At 48.8% G+C, this 13,435-nt stretch overlaps 1 protein-coding gene across 1 annotated transcript in view; it reads left to right on the forward strand.

Annotated features, from left to right (window-relative positions):
• Csmd2 (CUB and Sushi multiple domains 2) overlaps nucleotides 1-13,435 on the forward strand; it is a 561,027-nt gene that overhangs the window by 495,378 nt on the left and 52,214 nt on the right. Inside the window, exons 43-44 of the mRNA XM_051172054.1 lie at nucleotides 2,009-2,186; nucleotides 3,256-3,401. Of these exons, the coding sequence (XP_051028011.1) occupies nucleotides 2,009-2,186; nucleotides 3,256-3,401 (324 nt within the window). The remainder of the gene's footprint in view (nucleotides 1-2,008; nucleotides 2,187-3,255; nucleotides 3,402-13,435) is intronic.

Below are 13,435 nucleotides of genomic sequence, written 5' to 3' on the forward strand. Positions count from 1 at the left end.
TCCATCCTACTCCACCAGCTACTCCATCCTACTCCACCAGCTACTCCATCCTACTCCACCTGCTACTCCATCCTACTCCACCTGCTACTCTATGGGATCATCAAAGGCAGAGGTCCAGGAAAGCCTTGTTCATCCTGTTTCCATGTAGGTAGAAGCCACTCCAGCCCATGTGACAGAGCTCTGGGCAAGTACTAGGAAGGACCTGGAGGTGTGTGCTATAGCCGACGCATTGACATACCCAGCCCAATGGGCTATTTTTCCTTAGGTAGACGGGAAAGTGCTGCAATGAGACTGTAGGAGCTGAATGGTGGAGAGAAAGCATCAATTCTGGAACCTTCCCAAAGGGAAGAGAATAATGCCTTTTCCTGATAACTCTGGCTCCCCTTTACCTGTCCCATTCATCCCCTTCTCCCTACATGTATTTGGTGAGAGCCAAGCTGGCAATCTCAGGTCACTGGAGATGGATTCTTCTTGGGCCATCTTCCTTAAGCAGAACCAGGGTGAGGATGACCAATAGGCTGTGCAGCCCCCTTCCCCTGTAGAGACACCCCACTTCCACTTCCTTTCCTATCTTACTCTGACAGCCCAGAATTTCTGTGGAGGAGATGCTAGAATCCGTCTTGAAATGGGAAGGCTTGGCAGGGACAGTAACCCCTGATAGAGTGCCCCAGCTCTGGGGTCAGCTGTCAGTCCCATCCATCTCTGCACCCTGTCATTGACTTTTGCTTTCTTTCCTGAGAACCAAGAGGTACCACCGATGGCTCACCCAGCAGTGGTGGATGCAAAGAAGTAGCATTCTATTGAGAAAGAGACCTAAAGCAAGGGCTGCGTCTCTAGGCAAGAAGCCGAGACACACATCTTGATGATTGATTGATTGGTTGGTTGATTGGTTGATGGCATGCTAGTCAAGCTCTCTATCACTCAGCTTCATTCCAGCCCTGACAAACCATTTCTCATAAATTGTTTTACCTAATTGTTCCCACAGTCCCGTGAAGGGACTGTTTAACTCCTGAGGAAACAGACTCAGAGAGAGTGAACTACTTGTCTATGGTCATGGGACTGATACGTGGCATAGCCATGATTTGAGCCCAACCTTAGCCTTACTGCCAAAAAATAAATAAATCAATAAATCCCAAAACCATACCAAACATTTGTTTATGCAGGTATGAAGTCTTGCATTCAGATTCCCAGGACCCATGTAAATGGTGGGTGTGGAGACCCAACTGTAATTCCAGCACTCGGAAGGTGGAGACAGGAGATCCCCTGGAACAAGCTATCTAGCTTGACTGGCCATATTGTCAAGCTCTGGTTTCCACTGAGAGACCCTGCCTCAAAGAATAAGATGGAAAGTGATCAAGGAAGAGTCCAACATCAGCCACAGTTCTCAGTGCCCCCCATGCATGAGCATATGCACAAGCACACACACACACACACACACACACACACACACACACACACACGAAGACAAACATGCATATCCTAGATGCACATGCCCACAAAAATAAGTAAATACTAAATTTAGTGTTTTATACTGTTATATATTTAATGCTATACATATTAAAATACTAATTTTAATATTTAAAAAATTAGACCAGAAGAGCACTCTAGGAAAAACAAGTCAGAGAAGAAAGAGATGGTTCTAATCCCTTAGCTCCTCCCAGCAAAGGTATTACAGCCCAGATCCTAACACCTGCTCCTCCCCATTCCTAGGACAGGGTCAGAGGAGCTCTCCAGGGTGATACCTTCTCTACAGGCCGTTCTCTGAGAAATAGAACAAGGAGACCGAGGTGGATGAACACAGAGGCACCAGACGTGTGAGGATAGACAGCCTGGGAGCAGTGTCAGCGACATCCAGGCACAACCACACAGCCCTGTGTCTTCTCCCCCTCCACCAACCTCCTAGCAGAACAACCCTGAGAGCTGGGGTTTTGCCAGGAAGGAATCTGGGTTCTCATCAGGGTGGGTAGGAATGTCACATACTCATCTCTTTGTGCTTCCTCCCTGGCAGTCCCCTGCGGTGGGAACATCACCTCTTTCAATGGCACCGTGTACTCGCCTGGCTACCCCAGTCCCTACTCCAGCTCCCAGGACTGTGTCTGGCTGATCACTGTGCCCATTGGCCATGGCGTCCATCTCAACCTCAGCCTGCTCCAGATAGAGCCCTTTGGAGACTACATCACTGTCTGGTAAGACCAGACCCTGGGTTGACAGCGGAGCAAAAGGAAGCTCAGTTTCAGGTCACTGACTCTGTGACAAGGGAGGAGTGAAAGGTCAGTGGTCCCCAGCCTGGGCCCTTTCTACATCCAGGGAAGCTCCCAGTGCGTGCGTGCATGATTGGGGATGGCATGAACATGCAGGCTTTCCTCCATGTTTCCAGAACTTACTCCGCATTCTACATATACTTAACCAAGCTGTCCAGGCTAACAAAAAGGCTTGACGTGACATTTTGTAAAGTTACTCTGGTCATCATGTGCTAAGCCATGTGCTGCCCAACAGAACATTCTAAACTGATGGTGGCATTTGATGTCCATGCCATCCAACATGGCAGCCACCAGGCTCGGTTTTTAAGTCTTGTTTAATTGCAATGAATTTAAATGTAAGTAACCATGTACAGTTAGCGGTTACTGAATTGAGCAACTCAACACTTAGCTACAGAGTTCTATAGCCAGCAGCCTGAATGGATTTTAAAATGGAAATGCATATTCTTAGTTGGTTAAGGGCAATTTCCTACACACTTTTCCCTAAACAATTGAATCTATGGACGAAGTATACATCATTTTAAAAACTTCCTTTGTTTGGAGATTAATGCCATTCTAGAAATTACCACAGGGGGGTGGAATAATTTTTCTCAAAACTCTGAGTAATTTCCAAGCAATGGATATGAACAGAAAAGGGGGCACTAGATAAGATTCCAGGTGATAAATCATCTGTCCCCTCCCCCAAAGATACCGTGGCTTGCTTGCCTGGCAAGAGGCTAGGAGAGAGAACAGCAAGAGAGTTGCACCTAGTTCCTCGGCCCCTAACAGGCTGGGTGGTTGCACCAGTAGCCCTGCAGGGGTAGGGCTAGTGAAGATTTGAGTGACTAAGGATGCCATCAACTCTGCTGAAAGACCTCACAGAGAGGGGCCGGAGAGGGTCTCCTAGAATCTCGGCCACCCACTCCAGGCCTCTCTCAGAGCCACTCACTGATGGCTCCAGGAGCAGCAGACACTCAAGGCCACTGATGACATGCAAGACTTTCTTCCCTTTGCGCAGGGACGGGCCACAGCAGACTTCTCTACAGCTTGGTGTCTTTACCCGGAGTTTGTCCAAGAAAATAGCGCACAGCTCCTCCAACCAGGTCCTGCTCAAGTTCCACCGGGACACGGCCACGGGTGGGATCTTTGCCATTGCCTTCTCAGGTCAGTAGGAGAGCTTGGTCAGGTGGGCAAACAGGCTTTCCAACCAAAGGCTGTGTTTGCCATTTGTGTGGCTTTGCGTGAGTCATGGGGCCTCTGTGAGCTACAATGTTCCCAGCTTTGGGAGTGCTCCGAGGCCAGGACTCCACTCGCACATTGCTTTCCTTGTGATACCGAGGTACAGAGGCATGTGAGGCCAGCCCTGGGTGCCAAGACACCCATTCACACTCACTCACAGCTGACCTGTCCATTTCCCCATTTCCTGACTTGTCCCTTCACTTCTGTGAGGCAGTCTTTCCACAGAGATCTTGGGGCTCCGTTGACCTCACGGGCCGTGCTTTGCTTGGTGGCACAAGGGCAGGCAGAGGGGAGGAGCACCATGCTGGATGAGCTTACACACTCCAGGTGGGATTGCCCCACCAGCTGCCTATTCTCCTGTAAGGGCCTGAAGTTTTGGGGGACCTGAGTGTTTCTCAAGCTTATAATTAGCAGACATAGCATAGCGGGGTTTTAGAACCATTTCTGGGGGCACGTGCTCCTCTATGGAGTGATGGCCGTGTTCTGTGCCTACAGAACAGTGTATGTTTGAAATTTATTCTTAGCTCTACCTCGGGCCAGGCTGTGTGGCCTTCTGTGACTCTCCCTGATGGTGAGCTCCATCTCTTCCCCTCGGGGCCAGTGACGTGTGAGACTCCTGTGAGGTGACTCTCATCATCACCCCCATATTACAAATGAGGAAGAGGTACTGAAAAAGGTTTCAGGACGTTCCCAGGCATTCAGGTGGAACAGCACTCAGGCAGCTGAGACCCGCGGTGTGATCTGGTGTGACTTCACAGTGTGGCGCGGCATGTGTACATTGATGGAAACCCAAACATACTCAGCCCGGAGCCTGGAGACATAGACTAGGATCGTGTAATAAGCACAGGTGATCTGGGTCTGGTGTCAGCCTGTAATTCCAATTATTCGGGAGACTGAGGCAGGAGGCTCAAGTTCAAGGCCTGGATAGGCTAGAGTGAGCTTAAGGCCAGCACTAATGTCTCTATAGAATGAGACCATGTCTCAAAGTAAAAGGTGAGCAAAGGCTTGGGCTAGCTCAGTGGTGGTGCGCACAAAGCCCTGTGTTTGAGCTCCACAAAAGCAGGGGGTGGAGGTGGGGAGCAAGGAAATGGCTCCAAAGTCAAAGTGCTCACCACCACAAGCCAGAATACTGGAGTTGGATTTCCCAAAGCTAGGTAAAAAGCCAGGTGTCATGGTACACATCTGTGATCCCAGCATTCCTAGGGGAAATGGAAGCTCACAAATAGGCCAGCTTGTTCTGCACAGTGGCAAACACAAGAGAGACCCTGTCTCAAGCACAAGGTGGAAAGGTGAGGAGCAATTCCTGAAAGTTGTCCTCAGACCTCCTCATGTGCACCATGGCATGCCCAGGTGCTGTGCATACACAGACAGACAGGTACACGCACGCACACACGCATGCATGCACACACACGGAGAAAGGGAGAGAGAGAGAGAGAGAAACAGAGAGACAGAGACAGACAGACAGAGAGAGAGAGAGACAGAGACACAGAGACAGAGACAACTCTGTCACTCCCATGTGCTAGGGTGACTGGGACCCAGAGGTGAGACTCTCTTCTCTCTTCCCTCCTGGGGATGCCTCTCCCCCAAGCAGGGAGACCCAGGCCTTGAATTTCTTTTCAACCCCGTGTATCCATCCCCTAGAGCATTAGAAGTGCAGCCCAGGGTTCACGCCTTGGCTCTGCCCCATATGAACCATGGGGCCTTGGGCACTTTTATTCTTTCTGAGATTTCCTGATGTCTGCTTTCAGTACTCAAAAGGGGGATAGCAGTAGGTCCAGTCACACAGGACTGCCTACAACCTTGTCTGTGGAAACGCCTGGTCCCAGCAGAGGACCAGGTAATGATCATAAACGGTAGCTTCACCGTCACCATTATCATTCCATATGGTAATGACAGCCTTGTGTGACAGCACCAGGGTGCTGGGCAAACCCTGTGGTGCCTGTTTGTTTTTTATAAGTCACATTGATGCATTTGGCTATGATTAGTTCACTTTCTCATGTTGTACAATATCACACCGCGTAAAGGTGGAGTGGTTTACCTCCTGTTGTATGAGTGTGTGACTGACAGTCAGTCAATATGAACATGGTTGTCTATTCCTCGTTACAAATGCATGCCCCCACCCCATCCCCGAACTGTAAGGTTGCTAAGGAATGGAAATGTATCTTACAAAGAGACTATAAGGGTGGTGTATGCCTCTCAGCGACAAAGGACGCACCTTCTTCTCCAGCGCCCCCACAACACTGAGTTTTCGCCAGTCTGGTGGGTTCATCGAGTGACGTCCCACATTTTGTGCTTCTGGTGAGCCTCCTTTCAAGCTGCCATTGACCGTTCGTGCTCCCTGTCCTGAAAAATGCCAACTGCCCCCAGAGATACTGCTCCCTCCAAGGAGAGAAGACAGCAGCAGACACGTGGATCAGTAAATGCTCTATGGTTACTAGCATGGGCTGGGAAAGAGCTGGGGTGTGGCCTCATGGCAGGCGGGATGGAGGAGAACCCGCTTCCTCTGGAGTCATTGTGGAGAGCAGGCGCTTTGGGATGGAAACTGACGAGTGAGGAGAGAAGGGTCTGGAGAAACAGTGCGCACCTTTCCCATCACATAGCAGCGATTTGGTAGCTTTGTTTTCATGTAAGCATCAATAGGCAGGAAGGAGAGATACCTCAGGGAGGCTTATGAAATGGCTCTGTGACATGTTTTCAAAAAGGAGAAAATGGATTTGAATAGCAGAGAAAATGTCCTTGAAGCGGGCATAAGAATAAGAGGAATTGGGGAAGCATCTCCCGCCAGCACAGAGCCTCGATAACACGGGCTCCAGATAAAAGGTGAGACACCAAGACGAGACAGGAAGAGGGACAACGGAGACCAGGCAACTACACCTGCCAGGGTGACAGGGACAGAGAGCTACTGTGACTTCAGCCAGGGTGATGAAGGCCGGGGGGGGGGGGGGGGAGGCCACACCGAGGGACTGCCTGACAGAGGTAGTTGGCATCCTTGGTGATGGATGAGTGGGTGCCTGAAGGGGAGGGAACGAACACATGGTGTCAGACCCTGGGCCAGATGACGAGACACCTCGGTCAGGTGCTAAGCCCAAGCAAAGTGAGGAGGGTATCCAGGCAGAGGATGAGTCCAGATGGCACAGTCAGAGGCCACGTGGGTGTGGGGGAAGAGTGGCAATGAAATAGGAATGTGCGTCTACACAGTGACTCATCAGCTAGGGAAAGGACACTAGAAGACTGGCTTCTCTGACTAGAAGAAGGCTGCCACAAAAACACAGAAAAAGCAAAGCTCAGAATGTAACCATCAGTTTTGGGGCCAAGCTGGCACAGCCACTCTGAGATCATGCTTTGCAATGTGAGAGGGTATGTGTCCGTAAGGAGAGGTGTGTGTGTGTGTGTGTGTGTGTGTGTGTACCTGCCTGTGTGTGTGTGTGTACCTGCCTGTGTGTGTGTGTGTGTGTGTGTGTGTGTACCTGCCTGTGTGTGTGTGTGTGCGTGCGTGCGCGTGCATGCATGCTTAGATTCCTCAGCTCTGCCACCAAGAGGCTATGAACAGCATCTCAGGAGCAGTAAGCTCATCTAGCTCCAGGCCTTAGTTTCTGAATAGCATTTTCCACTGGATGAATGGGAGCTCCATGAAGAAGCAGCTGATCCCACGGCTGGGGCATAGGGTGCAAGACAAGGCAGAAGCATTATAGAGCTGAAAATAAGGCAATGTTTGGGGGATGATGGAGATGGGTCAGAAAGATATAAAAATTGGCTTGAGGGGACACCTGCTGGCCATGTAGGAGATAATTTGAAAATGAAAGTCATTAATAATCGCAACAAATAGTAAGTAACCTGTCAAACGAAACAGGTAGAACTAAATTGAAAGTAGTTTAAGGATGAGATGTTTACACAGTTGCAAATCATTTCCTGGGCTGTAATTACGAAGGGGAATGGAGAAGCCTGGAGCGTGCAACTTTAACCAAGGGGTTGCAGGAGGCGTCAGAGGTGATGAGACAGCAGGGTGATGGCAGTGTCAGAAGATACTGGTCCAAGGATGCACCACCGGGATGTACTTCAGCAGGAGGTCTCTCAAGCCTTAGTTCACCACACGTGACCATCCAAAGTGTCAAAAGCCACGAAGGTCAGCGGAAGGCTTTGAAATTGCTCCGCATTAAAAGAGACGCCAGATCTCCTGTACTGGTATTTCTGAGGCCACAGCCTTCTGCGCAGGACTCTGCTGCTACTCACAGTGGACAACCCTAAGGGCGTGCCTGTGAGGGAGTTTCTAGGGTGATGTTAATTGAGCTGGGAAGAAGCGCCCTTAATGTGGGAGATACCATTCTGTGAGCTGGGAACCTGGACTCTCTCTGTCACACACACACACTCTCTCTCTCTGCTTCCTGACTGAGGATACAACGTGACCAGCTACCTCAGTCTCCCACTGTCATGCCTTCCCCCCACCCCCGCCATGAAGGAATGTGCACCCTCAAACTGCACTCTCTCTGCTTCCTGACTGAGGATACAACGTGACCAGCCACCTCAGTCTCCCACTGTCATGCCTTCCACCCCCACCCACCCCAACCCCTCCATGAAGGAATGTGCACCCTCAAACTGTGAGCCTAAATAAAACCCTCTGCCCTTAAGTCGCTGTGTCAACAACCATTTTGTCACAGCAGCAAGACAAGTAACTTATACAACCAGGGAAGCTTTCTCTCTCTGTGGTGCTGAGTGTGGGACCCACCTACTGCGTGTGCTGGGAAAGCTCTCCACCCCAGCCCCAGACCCGAGGAACCCGCATATGAGGACTGGAAGGCAGTTGTGTATCTATGTGCATTTCCAGGCACTTGTACCCGCCGTGGTTACACAGGAGGTCTGCTCATCTAAGTAGACTCTGAGGCCTCCTGGTTAGAGCCTCTTCATGGGTATTTTAAAAATCAAAAGGAATAGAGCTTGTGCTGTGTGCTCCCAACTTTAACCATAGCTTCGTTTTGGGTTTAGTTTGGTTTTAAACTCACCATGTAGCCAAGGATGACCTTGAACCTATGTGAACCTATAGCCCTCCTGCCTCCAATTCCCAAGTAGTGGAATTACAGGCCAGTGTCGTCACCACACAGCTTTACCCCATGCTGGGATGGACCTCGGGCCTTCACGCATGAGAGGTGAGCATTCTACCAACCAAGTCGTGTCCCCGGCTCTCTCACACATCGGTGACTGCTCCAGAGTAAAGCTTTTATTTACAAGGGGAGCTAAATAATAAGAATTACGATTGAAGAAACGCAGCTTAACTGGGCAGGAGGATTGGAACAGGGCAGAGCCACACTGTGGAGAAGGGGCTGGGGCCAGGCGGGGGGGTGGGGAAGGAGGGCAGAACTGAAAATGACTACATGACAGAGGAGGGTGCAGGCTCCGCTGTGATGGAGCTGAGCCACAGGAGACCCAGTGAACAGTGAACCAGCATGCAAAACGAAAAATGGGTGGAACAGAAGTAAATGAACTCCTCTAAGATGAGGCAAAGGAGACTGGATACCTGGGGGCGGTGGGGGGGGGGGGGGGGGGGGGGGAAGCCTAACAGTGTTTTTAAGTGATAAGGTGCTAGAAGCCGGGGTGAGAATGTTACCTTCAAAGGAACCAAAACCAGGCAGCTCTCAGAAGAGTTTTTGGCATTAAATGGAAGAAAATAAAAGGAGAGAGAGAGTGTGAGTATGGTGTGTGTGTGTGTGTGTGTGTGTGTGTGTGTGTGTGTGTGTTAGGGGTGCATGGACACATGTCTGCGGGCAAGTGTGCACACAGATTAGAAGGACGTACCAGGTGTCCTCATCTATCAGTCCCCACATATTTGTTTGAGACAGGGGCTTCCCTTGACCCCGGAGCTCGTGTTTTTGTGGCTAGGCTAGTAGCCAACAGGTCCCAGCAATCTTCCTGCCTGTCCCGCTCCGTGCTTACCCGGCATGCACAAGACCAGACCCATGTGGCTAGGCTGGTGCTGGGATCCAAACTCTGATCCTCAAGCCTGCTCAGCAAGCCCTCTTCACCACTGAGCCATCTCTCCCGCCCCAAAGAGTACAGACTGTAGGTCAGTGGTTCTCAACCTGTGGGTCACAACCCCCTTTCACAGGGGTCGCCTATCCTGTATACCAGCTATGTTTGCATTATGGTTCACAACAGTAGCAAAATTAGTTATGAAGTAACAATAAAGCAATTTCATGTTTGGGGGTCACCACAACATGAGGAACTGTAGTAGCAGGTCACAGCATTAGGAACGTTGAGAACCACTGCTGTAGGCGAGACAGAGGGGGAAAGCTTTCCTCACGGGTCAGTGGACGTGGATGGAGTTGTTCTTTGCAGGGACTCAGAATCTTATTGTCTCGGTCTAAATTGTCACCCAAGGAGACATGAACCAGGAATCGAAAGATAAATAAAAGAATAGAGCAAGTGGGAAGCACCAGGCAAAGGGCTTTGCCCAGGTAACGATGGGGATGCAGGCAGGCCAGTGATGCTTCAGTGCCAGCAGCCGTCTTTCTGTTAGTGAGCATCCCCATAGCTGGAAGAAGTTACCGTCTGTGGGGGATGGAATCGGTAGGAAACCTTCACCTGCTGACTTGGGTGGTTAGAGAAGTGAAGGCCTTTTTTTTAATTGTTGTTTTATTTTGTTTTGTTTGTTGTTGTTGTTGTTGTTGTTGTTGTGTTTGCAGCTACCAATTTTTAAACCCAGCATAGCACTTCCAACTCACTGCAAGCCTTGGAGACAAGAACAAGCCCAACTAGAAAGTCAAAAGCAAAGCAGACCATTTAGGAGCAAAGACACAGAACACACAGAATAAGAGGAAGCGGTAGATAAAAACCAGTCATTCTTCAATATGCAAGTTTATTCAAGGCCAGTTCTCTGACTATAAAAATACCCTGAGATATGACTAAATAAATAGCCAACGTCTTAACCATTTGAAAACAAAAGGATGTTGCTGCTTGGGAGGCTGAAATGGGAAAACTGTAAACCCAAGGCCAGTCTGGGCCACATAGTATAACCTTGTGTCAAAAATAAATAAGCAATCAGTGACATATTGAGCAAACACAAGAACAACAATAGCAATACAAAAATAGAATTCAAAGCAAAAAGAAAAAGAAAAAAAGAAAAAAAAAGAAAAGAAACGGAAAAAGATGAATTACCTTATATTAGGGAATGTGTATACTTTCCCCCTGTGACAGTCGGGCAATTCAGAGGCACTGAATGTACACTTCTCTTTGTGGACCTGTCACTCACGACCGTCTGCCTCCAAAACGGTTCCATCATTTGTCAAGTCTCCCCTCCCCCACCCTTCTGTTTGCTGTCTCCGAGTCTGACTATTCTTTGGACTTCAGACACGGGACCATACAAGACACGTCCTTTTGTGACTGGCATGTTTCACACGGACGGCTGCACAGGGCCGTCGAGGTCTGTGGATGCTGTTCTGTGTCAGGATCTCCATGATGTACATGTAATGCACGTCCCGTTATCTATTAATCTGATGATGAACATGAAGAGCCTGGGAACTGAGAAATAGAAATATCCTGTGCAGAGAGGGGAAAGCACTGATGCACAGAGGAGCTCCTCCTCGGATCCTAACGGCCCTCTGGCTCCTTGCCCTCCACCTTTGTGCAAAAGATATGCATTTAAGGACGGTCTTTGAAATGTACTTCAAACAGATGAATTAGGAATAATCTAAGTGTCAAGTCATAGACGAGGTACGCTAATTGTGTGTATACACACATTTTATTTGTACCCATGATGCAGACACTACATATCATTCATGCAGGATACAATCCACTGGTTTAAAGCCAGATTTATTTTGCATTGTTCAGTGGAATAAAAGGCAGAGCACTGCCAGGTCTCAAATGCTGGCAGGAGGCAGTAAGTCCAGGCGCCTCCCTACACTAGGCCACTATCCTTGTAAGATTCTTGAGAAAGCTATATGATCGTAAGGAACAGTGGCAAAAGGGGCCATCTGAGTCATACCTGAGACTGCACCCCAAACTCACCATCAGAGCCACAGCAGCTGGCCTGATATGTGCAAATGAACCCAGTGATCCATGTTTTTGCTTTGAAATACCTTAAGTCAAAGACCAATCCCTGAGGATGAACTTACCTGGAAAGACACACGGACGAGCAGGACAGACAGCTGGTGCATGAGTGGCAACAGGCCTGAAGCAATGGCCCCCTCCACCCACCAGCTACCACCCCAATGACCCGAGCAATGGACCCCACACCAACCCGCCGCCATGATGATGTGTGCTAGGCCTGACAAACCATAGCAGTGCGTCCCCCCAAAGAGAAAGGGGCAAGGCAAAAACAAAATGAAAAAGTCTGTCTTGAGTGTCCTCCCCTTGGCAGCCATGGTGAGGCAGCTTCAGTTGGGGGTAAAAAAAACCTTGTTAACCTGAATCTGTACTCAAAATGGCTGAGGCTCCATATGCCTAGAGAAGGGGATTTCAGGAACGTTTTGTTTTGCTGGTTGGTTTGGTTTTTTTTTAGACAGGATCTCACTCTGTAGCCCTGGCTGGCCTGTGGCTTTTTATATGTGGCCCGCCTGCCTCTGCTTCTCAAGTTCTGGGATCAAATGTGTGCGCCATAACCACCATGTGTGACAGCTTTGTTTATTTGTTTGTCTGTCAGCTGATTGTTTTGGGTTAGTGATTTGTTTGTGTGTTTTTATTTCGGGCACTTTTGTCTGTTGCTTGCCAGTTTTCCACAAACTTTCTATGTGGAATAAAAATATGTAATTTTTAAAAAGGCAACACGATGAGAAGTCTCCCTGACAACCACAAAACGCGAACTTCGAAAGCTGTGTTCAGAGGGCAGATCTCTGCGTATTGATTTTATTTTTCTAGAAAACTTGGTCACGCCTTAGAAGTTTCAAAGGCAAGCATGAAGCCCAGAAGAGATCGATATTTTCTTAACTGTTACAGAAAATGACAGCTGACTAAATAAGATTTTCATATCTCTAGAAATTGAAAAATGACATGAATAAAATGAAACAAATGGCAAACTACGTGCATAGAATTAACAAGCCAAGGTCAACCTTGAATATTCAGAGAGTCCTTCAATTTCCTAAGAAAAGGAGGGACAAATGACATGACTGGACAGTTGAAGAGAGAAATGCAAATTACTCACATGCAAAAAATGTATTACAATATGAAAAACTGAAAGCAATCAAGGACCTAACCCAGTGAGTAAAATGCTCTCTGCACAAGACTGAGGATCTGACTTCGGGTCCCCCCTGCCCCGGTAAAAGCTGAAGGTGGTGATATTTGCTTGTATCCCTGGCACTGGTGGGTGGGGACATAGAGACGGGCAGATTCCTAGAGCTGCCAATCAGTGAGCTTCCAGGTACACACACACACACACACGCACACACACACACACACACACACACACACATGTACATGCACACACCTATGCACACACACACAGTCACTTGCATGGACCAGTACACACACACACACACTGCCACAAAATAAAAGGAAAGGAACTATTATTTGTCAAGCCAACCGATGGCTCTGCCCGCAGTGGGTTGTACATTCCAGAGGAGCAAGAACTTTGCTGGTTCTTGCACCTTTAGCAGCCACACAGGTCTGAGCTGGGTCAACCCCAGCAGGTAATCTCGGTGGACTGCCTGAAAGGAGAAATATGTCACCCTGCATCATGGCAGTTGTCATCTGCTCACAGTGAGTCACACCACTCCTAAACAGAAAAATAGAAGCATGCCTCAAGGATAGACACGGTTCTGGCTTTTATCAAATCACACTTGGATACCTCAAGAGGGCCTCTTGAGTGCTGGGACACTCAAAGTGTCTCTTTCCTTGTGGCACTCGTGAGCCAACACCTCTGTCTAAAACCGTAAGGTTAGATTCCCCCAATGTAATACAACATTTTATGTAAAACTAGACACAGACCGAGTTTCCAATTACCTTCTGTCCTCTGGTAAAATGTCAGATCCCAAGGG

This window comes from Acomys russatus, chromosome 29, assembly GCF_903995435.1.
Source record: "Acomys russatus chromosome 29, mAcoRus1.1, whole genome shotgun sequence".
Taxonomy (NCBI): Eukaryota; Metazoa; Chordata; class Mammalia; order Rodentia; family Muridae; genus Acomys; species Acomys russatus.